Source organism: Oncorhynchus tshawytscha, linkage group LG04 (genome assembly GCF_018296145.1).
Source record: "Oncorhynchus tshawytscha isolate Ot180627B linkage group LG04, Otsh_v2.0, whole genome shotgun sequence".
NCBI classification, from domain to species: domain Eukaryota; kingdom Metazoa; phylum Chordata; class Actinopteri; order Salmoniformes; family Salmonidae; genus Oncorhynchus; species Oncorhynchus tshawytscha.
In genome coordinates this window covers 18775152-18796144 of record NC_056432.1, presented here as the reverse complement: position 1 = coordinate 18796144, position 20993 = coordinate 18775152, and the positions used below count along the sequence as shown (strand labels likewise).

The 20993-nt window shown below is 43.4% G+C and overlaps 1 protein-coding gene across 3 annotated transcripts in view; it reads left to right on the top strand.

Annotated features, from left to right (window-relative positions):
* pcsk5b (proprotein convertase subtilisin/kexin type 5b) overlaps nt 1-20993 on the top strand; it is a 67645-nt gene that overhangs the window by 41888 nt on the left and 4764 nt on the right. Inside the window, exons 18-27 of one of the 3 annotated variants that reach the window (XM_042320417.1) lie at nt 2836-2939; nt 3057-3195; nt 3552-3667; nt 8873-8975; nt 10080-10216; nt 14298-14498; nt 15032-15100; nt 20291-20333; nt 20427-20572; nt 20683-20886. In XM_042320417.1, coding sequence (XP_042176351.1) covers nt 2836-2939; nt 3057-3195; nt 3552-3667; nt 8873-8975; nt 10080-10216; nt 14298-14498; nt 15032-15100; nt 20291-20333; nt 20427-20572; nt 20683-20886 — 1262 coding nt within the window. Of the gene's footprint in view, nt 1-2835; nt 2940-3056; nt 3196-3551; nt 3668-4562; nt 6178-8872; nt 8976-10079; nt 10217-14297; nt 14499-15031; nt 15101-20290; nt 20334-20426; nt 20573-20682; nt 20887-20993 lie in introns of those variants that run through there. The other 2 variants (XM_042320419.1, XM_042320418.1) reach the window with 2 other exon arrangements.

The following is a 20993-nucleotide window of genomic DNA, read 5'->3' as shown; positions in this document are numbered from 1 at the left end:
GTGTGGTTCTGGGATTTTTGCTCACCGTTCTTGTGATCATTTTGACCCCACGAGGTGATCTTGCGTGGAGCCCCAGATCGAGGGAGATTATCAGTAGTCTTGTATGTCTTCCATTTCCTAATAATTGCTCGCACAGTTGATTTCTTCAAACCAAGCTGCTTACCTATTGCAGATTCAGTCTTCCCAGCCTGGTGCAGGTCTACAATTTTGTTTCTGGTGTCCTTTGACAGCTCTTTGGTCTTTGCCATAGTGGAGTTTGGAGTGTGACTGCGGTTGTGGACAGGTGTCTTTTTATACTGATAACAAGTTCAAACAGGTGACATTAATACAGGTAACTTCTTAAAGAAGAAGTTACAGGTCTGTGAGAGCCAGAAATCTTGCTTGTTTGTAGGTGACCAAATACTTATTTTCCACCATAATTTGCAAATAAATTCATTAAAAATCCTACAATGTGATTTTTCTGGATTTTTTATTTTTTTTTCCCTCATTTTGTCTGTCATATTTGAAGTGTACCTATGATGAAAATTACAGGCCTCTCATCTTAAGTGGGAGAACTTGCACAATTGGTGGCTGACTAAATACTTTTTTGCCCCACTGTATACATACACACACACACACACACACACACACAGTGCATTCGGAAGTATTCAGACACCTTGACTTTTCACATTTTGTTACGTTACAGCCTTTTTCTACACACAATACCCCATAATGACAAAGCAAAAACAGGTTTTTAGAAATGTTTTTGCTTTGTCATTATGGTGTATTGTGTGTAGAATAAGGCTGCACATTTTGTTACATATGTGAAAAGTCAAGGAGTCTGAATACTTTCCGAATGCACTGTATATTCAGTTCTGAGGTGGACCAGATCCGACCCAGAATATGTCAGAGATGAGTGCAAATCGGATCCGAAAGATTAAAATTGCAGCTTTATTGCTGTGCATGCCAGCAGAATTGTTTTGACTTGTCTGGCAAGCAGGGAATGTTAATGTTTCACATGCATTTTCTGATGTTGGCCTATCTTAAATAGAGTTGATCTACACTACAGCTTAATATTTTCATAAATGCATCCCTAATTTTAAAATGTTGACACCAAAAAGGTGTGTGGCAAAGACGTTTTCGTTCTCCCACAGATTTGTGCACATTCATTTTGAGTTGTTTTCCCTTTGTTAATCTTTATTTTTGAGATATATATATATATATATATATATATATATATATACTGAACAAAAATATAAACGCAACATGTTGCAGTTCATATAAGGAAATCCGTCAATTGAAATAAGTTCATTAGGCCCTGATCTATGGATTTCACATGACTGGGCTGGGGCGCAGTCATGGGTGTGCGTAGGAAGGCATAGGCCTGTCCCGCAGGAGAAGAAGCCGGATGTGGCGGAAAACTGGGCTGTTGTGGGGCCGGTTGGATATACTGCCAAATTTTCTAAAATAATGTTAGGGGGTGGCTTATGGTAGTGAAATGAACATTCAATTACCTGGGGAAAAAAACTCTGGTGGACATTCCTGCAGTCATCATGCCAATTGTACACTTGGCTTGAGACATCTGTGGCATTGTGTTGTGTGACACAACTTCACATTTTAGTGGCCTTTTATTGTCCCCAGCACAAGGTGCACCTGTGTGATATGTCACACCTGTCCGGTGGATGGATTATCTTGACAAAGGACACAATTCTCACTAACATGGATGTAAAACAAATTTGTGCACAAAATTTGAGAAGCTTTTTGTGTGTATGGAACATTTCTTGGATCTTTTTATTTTAGCTCATGGAACATGGGACCAGCACTTTACATGTTGCGTTTATATTTTTTTGTTCAGTGTATTTTGCTTGAGCACGCATAGAAGTACCTGGCCTGTGCACAAGTGTAGGCCTATTAAAGTTCCCATTTGTGGATGTCTAATAGTATTTCTGATTGTATTAACTCACCACCACTTATGAGCTGTGGAGCATCTCAAAATAAAAAAACAGAGTATTTTACATCCATTTGTGAGTATTTCTTATTGCATTTGAATAATCTTTCCAACACTCTCCTTCTCGATATGCTTAAGTAACCTCCTTGCCTCGGTATGACATAGCAACATGTTGCTGATCCCATATCCCCAGTGGAAACATCATAAAATAGGCTGTCTGTTCCGAGCTCATTGGCATAGGAAACCACGAGGGCCCAGTTGAAACAATGTTGCAAGTTCGCTATAGCAAGAGATGAAGCCAGCGAAGGTGAGAGGCAGACAGGTGGAGGAGAGATTAATGCTTTAGACTGAACAAACTGCCATGTGTAGCACGTGATTTATAGAGGTGATTTTTGTATTTATCAGGATATTTTCTTCTAATATAATTTCGGCTCTGGTCGGTATTTCAGATATTTTCACACCGATTCGAGGTCAGTGTCCACCGAGTGTGAGCCGACATGGGATCCAAGGGTCAATTACAGAATTTTAGATCCGACCTGTTCGGATACCGGGTTGGATCTCTGGTTAGGATATATCCATGAAGACCTAGTTTAGAACCTTTAGTGCTGTTCTTAAACATATATTTTTTCACCTCTCCTCTGGGATCCCCAGCCGTTCCAAGTATTTGAACTATTCCACAGCTAGCACACCTGATTCGACTCACTAAACATCAAGCCTAAACATCAAACATCAAGCCCTTGAATTGGTGAATCAAGGTGAGCTAGTTCAGGGTTACAAAAAAATTGGGAAATGTCTGGGGAGGACATCTGAGGAGAGGTTTGAAAACCACTGGACAGTTTATGATTTTAATTTGATGTATGAAAAAAGGGACCGGTTGCTAGTGAAGTGTGTTGTGTATTGCTCTCCAGTCTTCAGGGGAATAAATGTCAAATGACCTGTGACCCTGGGACCTATTATAATGGCCACAGGAGGACCTGTGAGCTGTGCCACCGAGCGTGTGCCACCTGTGCAGGTAAAGCTCCCTTCATAAAGTAAAGATGGTCCCTCCCAGTCAGTTGGCCAAAGTAAAAATTGACATTTTGCCCAAAGTGAAGTTTGTGCACTGCTCACAGTCTCCCCCTGTCTGCAGGCACGGGGATGGAGGCGTGTAACAAGTGTGCAGAGGGCTACTTCTTGGAGGAGTGGCGCTGTGTGTCCACCTGCAGCGTGGGATACTACATGTATGAGCAGACCTCGGACAAGGGCGACATCAACAAGTCCTGCAGGAAGTGAGTCTGCTTGACGCATACAAACTCCACACCTTACACTTCCTCTCTTCTACACCTCCTCCCTACAACCTGGCATGTTTATCCTGTCAAACTGCCTCAAACCGGACTATAATCTTCAAAAGGGTTCCAACATCAGTCATATACCTAAGGTCCCTTAAACCTGCCTTTGTCCTCCTTTTTAATCTAACACTACTCGCTATGTGGTCTGGAAGATATCTGTGCGTTAGCCCTCCTGTTTGATGTACCAAAATCATAAAGTTGGAAAAAGGGACAAACGCGCTTTGTGGAAAGTCCTCCCTCTATCCAACTATGACCTAAACTATAGCTTTAACCCCCCCCACCCCACCCCACCCCAGGTGTGACCACAGCTGCTATGCCTGCACAGGGCCCGGTGAGACAAACTGCAGCACCTGTGTGAATGGCTATAACCTGGAGGCAGGAGTGTGTGTGGTCAGCACCATCTGCAAAGATGGTGAGTACTAGAAACCTTCTTATATGTATTATAGATTCTTTAAGGACCTCATTCTAGAAGTGTCTGCTCAGTCACTGCACAGGTAACAGCGGTTTTAAACTTTCTCAGTGCTCTTTCTCTTTTTGTCACGATCTTTGCTCATGCATTCACCCCTAACTAATCTATACCAATCTCTCTTTACATCTTGTCTAAATTACGCATGTTTAAAATTGGGCAACTTCTGTCTGATTCTGCAATGCCTTCCCCATATCTCACACTAGGTGTAAGGTTGGTCTTGTGGCCTCCTACTGTAACCCAGGATAGAAAATATCCATGCTCTTGTTGGTATTCCATTGATATGGCTAACCTTTTCAGTCCTATCCTATAGGACTCATTTGTCTGTGAGATATGATGAAGGTTTTTTGATCTGATTTGTCTTCAAATTGTCATCCCCAGTCTGTTCATGACCAATGGCTTTTTATTGACTACAAAACAAATTAATGACTTCTGCTTGTAGAAAACGGACTCTTAGTTTGAGTGCACAGCAAGTAAAAAAAACATATTTCAAATTGAGGTTATGACAGACTGGCGATCCACTTTCTGTGCAAAGTCCTCTCTGATGAAACATGACAATGTTTTGAAATTGACCCTCTTTGAAATTGATTGACGTTTTTTCTCTTTTTCCCCAAATTTCTGTTTTACTTTCCGACATGGATCCAATCATTCCTGCTGGACTACAATCTTTCCCCTCCGATGAACATCACACCTCTGATGGATCAAAACCTAAACTCTTTCTGTCACCTGACCCCTCCTGACCAATCCACTTGGCTTTGTCCGCCTGTCCTGACCAATCCCATGGCTATGCCTGTTGTGTCCCCCCCCCCCCACTTATCTCTTCTTCCTGGTATGTGGAAAGCAAATGAAGAATCTTGGGCAGAAGGCAGTTTCTGTGTGCTTGTAAAAAAGAACAATCTGTGCCAGAGAAAGGTTCTGCAGCAACTGTGCTGCAGAACATGCTCGCTAAAAGGGTGACGGGAGGTCCCGCAGGGAGCCGGGGGGGGGCACCCCTCTACCCAAGCCCACTCACTCAGTCACATAATTTATAAGAAAATCTGGGCCTCTTAAGGGACTGCGTCAGAGGTGTGAGGACAGAACTACAACAAACCTACCTTTTTTCTGTACTGGGACATGTGGTCAGGGCGACAGTAGCAACTGGGACTTACTAAAAAAACAAATAATGTGTCGGTATTTTGTGACCAAAGCATCGATGCCAAAATAATTGTACCATTTTCCAGTATAGGATGTGTAGCTTGCAGGAGGGACCTGCCAATCTGTGTTTACTTCAGTTTTTTGCTCCTCCTCAAGAGTAACGATGCGAAGGTGAAAGCTGATGAACGTACCAACCCCCGGCTGTGTGTTTGTAAATAAATGTTCACTCAATAATGTGAAAACTGTCTGGATTGCGTTTGCTATCTGCCAAGTGAGGATGCACGCACACACACACACACACACACACACAGCAGGATTGTGCAAACACTTGAATTGATAGGTGGGAAAATCATGTCCCCATTCTAAATGCCGCAGGGAATCCATTGTGTGCCACAGGGAATCCTGACTGCTAAACTGTCATCTATTTTTCAGGTTGTGTGTGTGAGAGAGAAAGTATTACAGGTGCCCTTGACTCACTCATCATTCCACAGGCACTAAGATCAGATCTGTTTATCAAAGACCACATTAGATAAATCAGGGTCGTATCTTTTAGGCACAAAACATAAGAAAACTGACAGACAGGGATGACGACCTAGTCTTGCCCAATAAGAAACACTTATTTTCATTACAAAATGCTTTTAAGTTTTCGTTGCGTGCCCTAATGAACAAGGCTCCTCTTACTGCTACCCGAGACCATGGGGCCATTGCACTGACAAACAGCACTAGCAGGGCTTTATTCCACAACATTGCACGGTTATGTCATTGCATTCGAGCAGAGGTGGTACTGTATCTTCTTGATCATCAAACAATTTTGATATGTTTTTTGGTGAACTTCATTTAAATGTTTTTTATCCTTGCTAGCTGCCACACATTCAAGACATGTCCATGACACTATAGCAAAGGGCGTGCATTTCATTAAGATTTGTGTTCATTTGGCTCCTCAATGGAAGAAAATACTGTTACTTATTAATGTATTAAAACATTTTTCTGTTGCTTGCCCTGGTGAACACAACCCAGGTTGTAAGCACATCAGAGAGACTGAGAATCCAAGACAATGGTAGGTGCTGCAAAATTGGACCACAGTCTGTCTCTCTCTGTAACACGCAGGCCATGGGAGTCAACTTTGTAATGGTTGAATACCCTGTTCATGAAACCCATTATAGAATGAGTACTGAGGTGAATACGACACTGTATTCCAATAAAGAATGTGTCAAATTGAATTCTCAATGTGGGTTTATACCTTTTTGAACAATTACAGTATTACTGTAGTCGTGTTGTACTGTTGATTGTGGTTTAATTGAAATAAAGATTGATTGATCCTTTTGGTTAACAGAAACTTATTCTTGGTCATTGTTGAAGATTACTTAGATTTGATTAGTGTCAGTAGTATGTTGATTTATATCATGTCTTGTCAGACCACCCCCCCACACACACACACGTTTTTATTGTAAACCAGTGTCGATGTTATACATATCAATGTTATTACTAATTAAAATGGTTAATCTGTTCATCTTTTTGGTTTTTTTCTGCTAAGCTCTGTTGGTCATTGTGAACATCCTCATTGTCCCACACTGTTTATTTGGGTTGTGTTCATTAGGCAGAACATGGAAAAATAACAGATTGAAACAGGGAGAGACTTCCTGGACTTTTTCAATAAGAAATTCTCATATTTGTTTTCCGTTGCAAAAAGTGATGAAATGTTTTCTGTTGTGAGCCCTAATGAACACAACCCTGGTTATATGATAAACCTCCCAGTCTATTCCTCACCCAACATTGTTCCTGCAAGAATTTACAGAATGTATATAATAGTATTTGGTCATTTAGCAGATGTTTTTATCCAAAGGGACATAGTTTGTAGTCTCACATGTAGTAATTCAAAGAATTTAATCCTTTTTGTTTCAATATGAACCCTTTTCTTTTACAGGTTAATATGTTTAAGCCTGGTCCCAGATCTGTGATCTGTGTCACATGTAGCATGTATGCACGTGCACAACAGGAGGTCTGGCAGTACTACTGGTCTTAATGAATGTAGTACTACTGGTCTTAATGAATGTAGTACTACTGGTCTTAATGAATGCAGTACTACTGGTCTTAATGAATGCAATACTACTGGTCTTAATGAATGCAGTACTACTGGTCTTAATGAATGTAGTACTACTGGTCTTAATGAATGCAGTACTACTGGTCTTAATGAATGCAGTACTACTGGTCTTAATGAATGTAGTACTACTGGTCTTAATGAATGTAGTACTACTGGTCTTAATGAATGCAGTACTACTGGTCTTAATGAATGCAGTACTACTGGTCTTAATGAATGTAGTACTACTGGTCTTAATGAATGCAGTACTACTGGTCTTAATGAATGTAGTACTACTGGTCTTAATGAATGCAGTACTACTGGTCTTAATGAATGCAGTACTACTGGTCTTAATGAATGTAGTACTACTGGTCTTAATGAATGTAGTACTACTGGTCTTAATGAATGCAGTACTACTGGTCTTAATGAATGCAGTAATGTACAGTATACTTGTAGTGATTATGCATAGTGAACAAATACCATTGTAGCCCCAGTCAATATCCAGCAAGTCTGGGTCTTGTTCAGTAGGGCACACAAGCAAAACGTTATTGCGACAGATATCATTTTGTAAAAAATCTGTTTCTTATTGGACAAATTCAAGTAGTACTTGCTCGTTTTCAAGACATTTTCTTCATACTGGACTCGACATTGTGTACAAACAGTTTGTTTTCTTTCAAAACACTTTGATATTTGAATGTGCCTGGTTGACATGCCAGATGGGCAGGGTTGGTTCTGTTGCGCAAGGCAAGCTCAATCAAGCACCACTGTGATATTTGAAAGAAAATGGATACTATTTGAACCCAGGGTAATGTTAATTAGGCACCAAATGGAAGAAAATGTACTGAAACAGGGAGAGAATACCTGACCACCAGAAAAGTTCATTTTGTTTTCTATTGCAAAACGTTTTGCTAAGGCATGCACTAATGCAGTATTTCCCAACTCCGGTCCTCGATGACCCATAACCATACACATTTTTATTGTAGCCCCAGACAAGCACACCTGATTCAACTTGTCAACTGATCATCAAGCCCTCAAGCTGAATCAGGTACATATCGTTAGGGGCTACAACAGAAAAATGTATACCGTTGGGAAACACTGCACTAATGAATACCAACCAGGTCTGGTATCCAGGGTCCATATCAGGCAGTGTAAAATGCTTTTCCTGCTGTCAGTTTGCCCTCAAGGTCAGCCAACTCCATCACTGCAACAACTCCGGCTCTCTCCAAGTGACACATTCTTTCCTCACTCTATTCTTTGAGCTGTTCTATTCAGAAGTCGTTTGTCTTTTGTCGAGTTTAGTTTCTCTCCCTGCGTTCTGTGTTTTGGGGAGAGGGGGGCTATTTGAATGGCGGCAGCCCAGGCTCGTCTGAATGGGAGCATCTGCCCGTTGTGTTGATAGCACAAAGAGATGCTTTTGTTTTGCCCGCGAAAACAATTTGGCTTTTCACAGAAAGCCAGAGCCCACAGTCAGCGACCTCGCACTGCTACCCTCGGTGGGCTGTGACACCCCCACCCTCTGTCAGTCATGTCCTAGTACATGTAGGTGGGGTGGGGGGTGTTGATAGAAATTATGGTGGGGGAGGGGGTAGGTAATGTTAATTCCTCAAATCTCTTTTCAATGCTGAAAAAAAACTCACCAGCAGAATCGTTAAGAGTTTTTTTTTTAAATCTGCATGAGAAGTAGTAGTAGTAGTACTGGTAGTGTTGACCTCACCTGACCAAAAGAATGGTATCATTTGATATGTTGTCCTGGTGCCTATGTTGAAGGTGGCTTCGACTATGGTGGATGCATAACCAGGCCAGCGCAGTGCTGCTCGGCTCTGCTCAGCTCAGTAGTATGAAAAGGAAATTTATCAGGCCACTGATGTGGAGTATGTGTCAGTTGTGTGAGACCTGAGTCCTAGTAGGATTGTGTAAGTATATTCTCCCTCTGTTTTCAGGTGAGTACCTAAGCAGGCATGGGAAATGCCACCTGTGTTATGCCACCTGCTATAAGTGCGTAGGTCCTGAGAAGGAGGACTGCATAAGCTGCCCATCCAGTAGGTAAGACAGACATACAAGTGTATTAGAATGGGTTGTATTCAATAGTGCACATCGTCACAAAATGGCAACTAAAACAGAAAAAGGGTCTTGTGTTGGACATGTTTAGACAGTCCCTCTCCGTTTCAGTTTTCTTCTGTTAGGTGCCTTGTGAATACGACCCTGGAGCACCGTTTGATCCACTGAATGTCAGTGAGATGATATGCATCATCACAATGTTCTTTGATTAAACTTTGCTTTGGAAGTTCAGCCATGACTAATCTCTCGTGGACAGGTTCGCATGTAAATGGGAAGTGACAATTTTCGCAATTATTTTACTTCTGGGTAACCGAGATTAAGCCCCGGCAAAACTAAATGAAATAAACATATTAATGAATGATGATCATGCCTTGTAGATACAAAATACTTTCCATGTCAATATTATTGAAATTCTATTCAAGGTAACCATTTACGTTAACTGTGTATATTATTTTAATCCAAAAATCTGATTTTATTCGTCAACATAGTTCATAAACAACAGGGGTGGACTAATAGTGAAATTCTTAGTTACAGGCACTTCCCAGCAATCCAGAGAGAAAGAAAATGGATAAATAATAGAAAAGTAAAACACGTAATAATAGATACACAATGAGTAACGATAACTATTATGCAGCGTATATCACAATCTATAACCTCATCATAAACGTTATAGAGTGTTATTACAACCAGAATTATTCAAGCTTATTATGAATGAATGAAGAGATCGGATCACAGCTGTTAGAAAACATTAATTGGATGTATAACCTTTGCTGACTTTATGCCATTGCCTTATCAAGTCCAACTAACTCTTCTACTCTGGTTCTCCTTCAATCAAAACACTCCAAGTATTTATGGAACACCTTCATACTATGTATTACAATGAATACATTCATTAACCCTTTATAATGCTCTATGTAGCAGTAATGCCCTGTTTGCAGTGTTCTCATAGATAATGTGTGTATATTGTCTATAGTATACATTAATTATACATGAAATGTTAATTCTTAACATGTATTATGTTATACTGATGTAATAAAGTCATGAAAACCAGTGCATAAGCGATGTGTGTTCTCAACCATAACCCCCCAGGTATTTTGAAGATGGGCAGTGTGTAATCCGGTGCCAGGGGGGGCGCTATGCCATGGAGAGGCAGTGCCACCTGTGCCACCACACCTGCCAGGAGTGTGATGATGGAGGACCTGACAACTGCACAAGCTGTGACAAAGGTACAATCATCGGTTCTTAGTCATAATACAGCACCCACATCATCAATGGAGAACATGATATCGATGGTAATAGCTCTGTTTTTACAGTGTGTGACAGAGAGTATTATCTCTGTCAACACTGTAATACTGACTCTAGCCACACAAAGGTCTGACTGAAAGACACACATGCCAGACTGCATAGAGAGCAGATGAACACCAGATTTCTATGCAGCTGGCACCCTATCAATACGTGCACACAGACACATTCAATTAGTTAGAAATGTGCTTCCGTTTAAAACCAGTCTGTCTGGAATTTGAGGAGACAAAACAATAACTCCATGGCCCAGTGTCTATTTCATGTGCTTTCCAAAGATGTTCTCTTATATTCATAGTACCTCAGAGCAGGGGTTCCCAAACTTTTTCACTCTTGGAGGAGGGGGGCTTCCGGCATTGGGGAACATCCTGAGCCCCCACTGCGCACGCGCCACAACTGTTTCTACAGGCACAAGCACTGTTCATGACACAAACTGTTTACACCCCTCTTGTTGGTGGAGAGAATTTAGCAGATTAGAGCTTATTTTCTGCAATTCAACACATGTTGTCATTGGGTGCAAAGAAAATGTTCCGGTTTTAAAGGAGATTTTCTTGCACTTCTATAAATTTTGCCACGTCTAATGTGTATTCATGTGATATTTGAGTGACAAAAAAATTACAGCAATATCTATGGGCTAAAAAAACAAGGAAATGGGCTATACAAAATGTTAGCTGGCATGGGCTAGTTGATCTGGACATTTCAAGTTATAAATAGCTTTCCAATGTATGCAATGACTAACATGACAAGAGGAACTGATGATGCACTACCCAATTTCAAAATTGCACCTTGTGAATTCTACTATTACAACTTTCAAGAGTAAGTCTAAAGCCGGACCTCTGTGCCCCCATGTTGACCCCTCGCGCGCCCCACAGTTTGGGAACCACTGCCTCAGAATACTGACATGATCTCACTCCTGATGGAGTAATGAATGTTTTAAATGAGATATCACATAATTAACGAATATAGGCTAGAGTTTGATATGATTGCTCTCCGAGAAACAAGTAAAGGTGTCGTTAGACTAGTGTAGAGATGTAAAGAAAGGAAGGGGAGAAAGGAGGGGAATAGGGGGGGAAGAATGCATAAAGGAAGTGGGATAAATCTTAGAAAGAGAAATGCTGAAGTAATTGAGAAAGATACTTACTTTTCGACCTACTGCTGATTGGAATATATTAAGATCACTGTATTGGTCAATTGCACACAAGGTCCAACCAAAATTTGACTGCCGCTTTTAACCCTACATGTCCCGAGATCCCAGCAAAAATGAATTGATATGAATGCTGTAAGTACAGAAATAGTTTTCTCACTGGGAAATATATATCTAACTAGTCAGTGACAACTGTGTGGAGTTTGTAAAAGCAACTATGAGAGTTTTTTTGAGACAAGATCAAAATTGGGGAGGAAAAGAGGGTAAAAAAATATATACAGTACCAGTCAAAAGTTTGGACACACCTACTCAACCCTTGAATAAGTAGGTGTTTCCAAACTTTTGACTGGTACTGTATATATTTTTTTACCCTCTTTTCCTCCCCAATTTTGATCTTGTCTCATCGCTGAAACTCCCCAACAGGCTCGAGTCATGTGTCCTACGAAACATGACCCGCTAAACCGTGCTTCTTATCAACCGCCCACTTAACACCGCCCCCAGGTGGTGAGGGTAGGCAACAACATCTCCTCCCCGCTGATCCTCAACACTGGGGCCCCACAAGGGTGCGTTCTGAGCCCCCCTCCTGTACTCCCCCTTCACCCACGACTGCGTGGCCACGCACGCCTCCAACTCAATCATCAAGTTTGCGGACGACACAACAGTGGTAGGCTTGATTACCAACAACGACGAGACGGCCTACAGGGAGGAGGTGAGGGCCCTCGGAGTGTGGTGTCAGGAAAATAACCTCACACTCAACGTCAACAAAACTAAGGAGATGATTGTGGACTTCAGGAAACAGCAGAGGGAACACCCCCCATCCACATCGATGGAACAGTAGTGGAGAGGGTAGCAAGTTTTAAGTTCCTCGGCATACACATCACAGACAAACTGAATTGGTCCACTCACACAGACAGCATCGTGAGGAAGGCGCAGCAGCGCCTCTTCAACCTCAGGAGGCTGAAGAAATTCGGCTTGTCACCAAAAGCACTCACAAACTTCTACAGATGCACAATCGAGAGCATCCTGGCGGGCTGTATCACCGCCTGGTATGGCAACTGCACCGCCCTCAACCGTAAGGCTCTCCAGAGGGTAGTGAGGTCTGCACAACGCATCACCGGGGGCAAACTACCTGCCCTCCAGGACACCTACACCACCCGATGCTGGGAAGGCCATAAAGATCATCAAGGACATCAACCACCCGAGCCACTGCCTGTTCACCCCGCTGTCATCCAGAAGGCGAGGTCAGTACAGGTGCATCAAAGCTGGGACCGAGAGACTGAAAAACAGCTTCTATCTCAAGGCCATCAGACTGTTAAACAGCCACCACTAACATTGAGTGGCTACTGCCAACACACTGTCAATGACACTGACTCTACTCCAGCCACTTTAATCATGGGAATTGATGGGAAATTATGTAAATATATCACTAGCCACTTTAAACAATGCTACCTTATATAATGTTACTTACCCTACATTGTTCATCTCATATGCATACGTTGATACTGTACTCTATATCATCGACTGCATCCTTATGTAATACATGTATCACTAGCCACTTTAACTATGCCACTTGGTTTACATACTTATCTCATATGTATATACTGTACTCGATATCATCTACTGTATCTTGCCTATGCTGCTCTGTACCATCACTCATTCATATATCCTTATGTACATATTCTTTATCCCCTTACACTGTGTATAAGACAGTAGTTTTTTTTTGGAATTGTTAGTTAGATTACTTGCTCGTTATTACTGCATTGTCGGAACTAGAAGCACAAGCATTTCGCTACACTCGCATTAACATCTGCTAACCATGTGTATGTGACAAATAAAATTTGATTTGATTTGATTTGATTTGATTTGATTTGAACACGGAAGCCAGCCGCACCAATGTGCTGGAGGAAACACACTGCAGGCGCCCTGCCCGCCACAAGGAGTCGCTAGAGTGTGAGGAGCTAAGTGAAGTCCCCCGACCAAACCCTCCCTTAACCCGACGACGCTGGGCCAATTGTGTGCGGCCCCATGGGACTCCCAATCAAGGCTGGTTGTGATACATCCCGGGATCGAACCCGGGTCTGTAGTGACGCCTCTAGCACTGCGATGCAGTGCCTTAAACTGCTGTTCCACTCAGGAGGCCTATGTGAGTTTATTACAGTGTTACATACACTATGTCCAGGGATGTACTATGATCTTCTATGTCGAAGAACCCCTTACATTATAATGACTGTTGTGTAGATTGTGAGTGTCATAGAGCAAAACATGTCACATGAGCGTCTTCGTGAGAGTTAATAGATTGCTTTTATAGATTGTTACTCTAACAATTAGCTTTAATAGATTGCTTTTAATAGTTTGTTACTCTAACCATTAGGACTCTAGAGATGTTTTTGTTAAAAGCCCGGGCCCGGGCTCCTTCAGGATTCGCCCTTGTTTCACAAACACCGCTCTAGTTCAGCCCCCGTCCATGATACACAGACTAATGGTTGGTTTCTATGGATGCAGAATATATAGACAAATTCAATGGTGCAACCCAGGAGTCTGTAGCTCACAATGTTTAAAAGGGATTAGAAGTCCAAAACGCGCCGGCGTTACAAAAGACACATAAATACAGTATTAAGGTTTTAGAGAGTTGCAGGGGGCTGCCACACTAGGCGCCCAGGGAGCTGTTTTAGGATGTACTGCTATGAAGCTGTGTATTTCCTGTCTGAATCGTTTGAAGATAAAGGAAATGACAAAGTTCAATGCAGCAACATTACGATCTTAGTAGGTCTTTGTCTGTTTCATCCATTGACTCACTGTCTGTGTGTTTGTACTGGTGTTTTTGCCAATGAAACTGACTGTGTCTGTCTCTCTGCCTGGCCAAGACAAGTTCCAGACAGACAGGTACCACTATAGAGGGGAGTGTCGTGACGTGTGTCCAGAGGGCTTCTTCCATTCCTGGCGGAAGCGGTGTGAGGTGTGCTCCGTCAACTGCACTGTGTGCACCGACGTCGACCGCTGCCTCCACTGCAGCCCCTCCCACTACCTCCGAGACGGACTGTGTGTCCCGCTGGAGTGTGGCGAAGGTGAGACACCCCACCAAGTACACACAACTTGTTTTCTTCTCCCCCCCCCCTTTCATCTCCTTTTGTCCTCTACCACACTACCGTTTTTTATTTTTTATTTAAAAGATTGAGTCTGAGACAGAGAATGTTTGAGAGGGAGACATGATTGAAAACTGCTAAAACGAGAGAGAGGGGAGGATGAAAATAAAGTTTTATCATATGTGTCAGACATGTCCAAACTGATCCCCTGCACGGCCCTGCAGCCTGCCACAGCTCACGCCTCAGAACACTTTGCATTTAACACCTTCCCCTCTCAGTGCTGTTGTAAAGCCGCCACACCCCAATCTCACCTCTGTCTCCCATCCAGCGATGGTAATAGATAGCATTGGTATGAATGTAACTATGCGTCTGATAGTCCAATGAGTGTGTATGACTCCAATATCCACACTAGCAAAGTTTAAAGCAATGTATTGAATGGCTGCTGTGGTGCCAGTGTTGATAGATCCATTAGTCTTTAATGTGTGTGATGTATGTATGATGTACCTATCCTACAGGTGAGGTGGAGGACCCAGAGTATGAGGATTGTCTGCCCTGTGAGGAGGGCTGTAAGAAATGTCTGCAGAGTAAGTATACACTTGTCACGAAAGTCCAAGACAATCTACTTTCGAACCCCACTACAGACTCCACTAGACTGCCTCAGATCCCCCCCATGTCCTTAGACTAATACTTAGAAGTTTTACATTAATACTGATCATCTTAGATCCTTTCAGACTGCCAAAACCTTCTTATGGGAACCTGCTCATGTTAATTTCCTGTACCCTAACTGAACACCAGGTATGCATCATCAGCATTATTCTGTTTTATTCAGTCAAATCTTAACAGGCCCACGCAAGATGTTATTAATCGTGGGCGGAACGTCTTTCCTCACCACCCCGCCTCCCCACTTCTGGTTAATTATAATCCTCAGAATTAAAAGACAAGCAGCAGACTTTGAGATTATTGTTCCGGGAACTCGATGCCATCGGCTAAAATGTCAGAGATTAAGTGAGCAATCAGTGTGGCGCTAAAAACCAAGTGCATGTAGACCCCTTCAAGACCCCTTACAGCCTGACCAAGCATGATAAGACCCCTTACAGCCTGACAGAGCATGATAAGACCCCTTACAGCCTGACCAAGCATGATAAGACCCCTTACAGCCTGACAGAGCATGATAAGACCCCAGCCTGACAGCCTGACAGAGCATGATAAGATCCCTTACAGCCTGACAGCATGATAAGACCCCTTACAGCCTGACTGAGCATGATAAGATCCCTTACAGCCTGACAGAGCATGATAAGACCCCTTACAGCCTGACTGAGCATGATAAGATCCCTTACAGCCTGACAGAGCATGATAAGATCCCTTACAGCCTGACAGAGCATGATAAGACCCCTTACAGCCTGACTGAGCATGATAAGATCCAGCCTGACAGAGCATTAAGACAGCCTGACTGAGCATGATAAGATCCCTTACAGCCTGACAGAGCATGATAAGACCCCTGAGCATTACAGCCTGACAGAGCATGATAAGACCCCTTACAGAGCATGATAAGATCCCTTACAGCCTGACAGAGCATGATAAGACCCCTTACAGCCTGACTGAGCATGATAAGATCCCTTACAGCCTGACAGAGCATGATAAGACCCCTTACAGCCTGACAGAGCATGATAAGATCCCTTACAGCCTGACAGAGCATGATAAGATCCCTTACAGCCTGACAGAGCATGATAAGACCCCTTACAGCCTGACAGAGCATGATAAGACCCCTTACAGCCTGACAGAGCATGATAAGACCCAGCCTGACAGAGCATGATGAGCCTGACAGAGCATGATAAGATCCCTTATATCTTGACTGAGCATGATAAGATCCCTTATATCTTGACAGAGCATGATAAGATCCCTTACAGCCTGACAGAGCATGATAAGATCCCTTATATCTTACAGAGCATGATAAGACTGACAGAGCATGATAAGACCCCTTACAGCCTGACAGAGCATGATAAGATCAGCCTGACAGAGCATGATAAGATCAGCCTGACAGAGCATGATAAGATCCCTTATATCTTGACTGAGCATGATAAGATCCCTTATATCTTGACAGAGCATGATAAGATCCCTTACAGCCTGACAGAGCATGATAAGATCCCTTATATCTTGACAGAGCATGATAAGACCCCTTACAGCCTGACAGAGCATGATAAGATCCCTTACAGCCTGACAGAGCATGATAAGACCCCTTACAGCCTGACAGAGCATGATAAGATCCCTTACAGCCTGACAGAGCATGATAAGACCCCTTACAGCCTGACTGAGCATGATAAGATCCCTTATATCTTGACTGAGCATGATAAGATCCCTTATATCTTGACTGAGCATGATAAGATCCCTTATATCTTGACTGAGCATGATAAGATCCCTTACAGCCTGACAGTGCATGATAAGATCCCTTATATCTTGACAGAGCATGATAAGACCCCTTACAGCCTGACAGAGCATGATAAGACCCTTACAGCCTGACAGAGCATGACAGCCTGACAGAGCATGATAAGATCCCTTACAGCCTGACAGAGCATGATAAGACCCCCTGACTGAGCATGATAAGACCCCTTACAGCCTGACAGAGCATGATAAGATCCCTTACAGCCTGACAGAGCATGATAAGATCCCTTACAGCCTGACAGAGCATGATAAGACCCCAGCCTTACAGCCTGACAGAGCATGATAAGACCCCTTACAGCCTGACTGAGCATGATAAGATCCCTTATATCTTGACTGAGCATGATAAGATCCCTTATATCTTGACTGAGCATGATAAGATCCCTTACAGCCTGACAGTGCATGATAAGATCCCTTATATCTTGACAGAGCATGATAAGACCCCTTACAGCCTGACAGAGCATGATAAGATCCCTTATATCTTGACAGAGCATGATAAGATCCCTTATATCTTGACAGAGCATGATAAGATCCCCTTACAGCCTGACAGAGCATGATAAGACCCCTTACAGCCTGACAGAGCATGATAAGATCCCTTACAGCCTGACAGAGCATGATAAGATCCCTTACAGCCTGACAGAGCATGATAAGACCCCTTACAGCCTGACAGAGCATGATAAGACCCCTTACAGCCTGACAGAGCATGATAAGATCCCTTATATCTTGACAGAGCATGATAAGATCCCTTATATCTTGACAGAGCATGATAAGATCCCTTACAGCCTGACAGAGCATGATAAGATCCCTTACATCCTGACAGAGCATGATAAGATCCCTTATATCTTGACAGAGCATGATAAGATCCCTTACAGCCTGACAGAGCATGATAAGACCCCTTACAGCCTGACAGAGCATGATAAGACCCCTTACAGCCTGACTGAGCATGATAAGATCCCTTACAGCCTGACAGAGCATGATAAGACCCCTTACAGCCTGACAGAGCATGATAAGACCCCTTACAGCCTGACAGAGCATGATAAGACCCCTTACAGCCTGACTGAGCATGATAAGACCCCTTACAGCCTGACAGAGCATGATAAGACCCCTTACAGCCTGACAGAGCATGATAAGACCCCTTACAGCCTGACAGAGCATGATAAGACCCCTTACAGCCTGACAGAGCATGATAAGATCCCTTACAGCCTGACTGAGCATGATAAGACCCCTTACAGCCTGACAGAGCATGATAAGACCCCTTACAGCCTGACAGAGCATGATAAGACCCCTTACAGCCTGACTGAGCATGATAAGATCCCTTACAGCCTGACAGAGCATGATAAGATCCCTTACAGCCTGACAGAGCATGATAAGACCCCTTACAGCCTGACAGAGCATGATAAGACCCCTTACAGCCTGACTGAGCATGATAAGATCCCTTACAGCCTGACTGAGCATGATAAGACCCCTTACAGCCTGACTGAGCATGATAAGATCCCTTACAGCCTGACAGAGCATGATAAGACCCCTTACAGCCTGACAGAGCATGATAAGACCCTTACAGCCTGACTGAGCATGATAAGATCCCTTACAGCCTGACTGAGCATGATAAGACCCCTTACAGCCTGACTGAGCATGATAAGATCCCTTACAGCCTGACTGAGCATGATAAGACCCCTTACAGCCTGACAGAGCATGATAAAACCCCTTACAGCCTGACTGAGCATGATAAGATCCCTTACAGCCTGACTGAGCATGATAAGATCCCTTACAGCCTGACAGAGCATGATAAGATCCCTTATATCTTGACAGAGCATGATAAGATCCCTTACAGCCTGACTGAGCATGATAAGAGATAGCAGCAGCAGCCCCCCTCCAAACTGTACGGATGCTGAGAGTAGGAGGGGAGTGAAAGATCACCTCTCTCTCTCTCTCTGTTCTTAAATCTCCACACAATTTCTCTCCCCGATGTCTGTCACTAACTCCTTTCCTCAGGCCACAGTTGTCTTCATGACTTAAAAAACACTCCATACACCTCGTAGAGCAGAGCGCACAGTACTGTAGTCTATTTCTGTATTCTATTCCCAGCCCACTCTGTAAGGGGCGATAGCACCTGATAGCACTTGTTCCCCAGAGGGATCGACTAACCAACCCCACAGAGACTTTGATTATGTAGCTTGTGTTTGTGTGACTTTTACTGAATGTGCCATATCACGTGTGTGTGTGGATGTGTGTCTGTGTGTATGCGTGTGTAATGTTTTGAAAAGCTGTGGAAGTTTTCATCTTGGCATGCTCCATGAATATTTATATGAGGTGTTTTTTCCCCTGATGTGAAATAGACAGGGCCTGAAGGCCTGATTTCCGGCTCTTTGCTCTCCTGTCTTTCTCTCTCTGTCTCTCCCCTCCACTCTTTCTCTTAGTAATTGTTCTCGCAGGTAGAGGCTTGTGGGTGCTGGGAGGCCTGGGCTGGGCTAGCCTAGCCGTGTAGCTGCGTGGTGCTGCGCTGGGGGAAGAGTCTCCCAGGAATGCCCCATGGGGCACAGCTGAAGAATGAGCTTTTGTTGCTCCTGTCTTTCCCCCTGGGATGTTTTGGCTGCTGAGAGCTGAGGGGATGACAGGGATAGGCGTTTCCTGGACAACTCAGATGGTTGGGAGGGGAATTAGGTTGGATGGTTTTGGTTAGTGGTTGTCATTAACAGTCTTGATTAGGGTCAGTAAATATGACTGTACGCCCTGTTCTTACATGTCCCCATCTAGTCACACTCCTTTAAATTGCAACAGTCCTGAGACAGATGAACTCATAAAGGGGTCTCTGCTTTTATTGTGATATCTGTGGGCTGAGCTGGTTGTGATTAGTTTAACCTTGGTGAACTCTGCATATGAAATGTGGAAAGAATAGTTTGGATTGGATTAGGCTGCATTGATATGTTCAGGTGGATCCCATTCATCCCCACAGTGGGCAGATAGGTGTAGGAGTGGCGACAGCCTGGTCTGATGCTAGGCTGCCATCTGCTGGCATGAAGAGGGAACCTTTCAAATGATAGCTGTTGGTTATGTCTTAATCGTGTGGAGTGGCTTCCTCTCTTCGTCTTCTTGCCTTCACATTCACTGATGTGAAAAACTGGACAGGTGAGAGCAAATTCACAGGAAGTTTCTTATCCACCATATTGCCTTTACCTGGCCTAATGTTTTCAGCTCAGTGCAGATTATGAAGAGAAGACTGATAGTGGAATCCACCACATTATTGAGATGCACCCAGTAACTGCCAGGGTGAGGAATGAGATGGACAGTGAAACTGACTTTTGGATGAATGATTGACACCAATCCTTTCCTCCATACAGAAAACCCCAAGCAATGTGTCACCTGTGCAAAGGAGTACTATCAGTAAGTTCATTTCTTGTTGAATCATCTTTCTTACTGTTCCACTGCAGCCTGTAGAGATATTGTGCTGTGGCTCACCTCTCTGTCTTTGTGGAGGTTCGGGCCTGATTGCCACACGAGCTGCCCAGACAGGACCTACAGTGTTATTGATACCATGACATGTGCCAAGTGTGAAGACAGCCACTGTGCCAACTGTGATCAGTCCCAGTGCTACTGGTGTGAGGAGGGCTTCTATGTTTCAGGTAGGACCTTTCATTCAGTTGATATTTCAACTCTGGGTTGTGCCACTGAGTCAGTTGGTAAAACACACACTTTATGTCGTTGATTATTAAACGAGTGTGTGTGTCTCCAGACGGAGAGTGTGTGGAGCAGTGTAAGGAGGGTTTCTTTGTCGACGAGGAGAGTCAGGAATGCGAACCATGTCATCGTATGTGTCGGACGTGCGGCGGGCCCAACTATGACGACTGTGACTCATGTGAGGATGACTTCACTCTGAAGGATGGAGAGTGTGTGGACAACCACTCCGCTTCCTGCCCTGACAAACATTTCCTCAACAGTAAGGCCTCATCTGACCTTCATACTTACTTAACTAACATTTCATATAAGTTCAGGGGTGTGCAACTGGTGGGCCAAATCTGGTCCCTGCCAAGGTTGTCCAGTGCA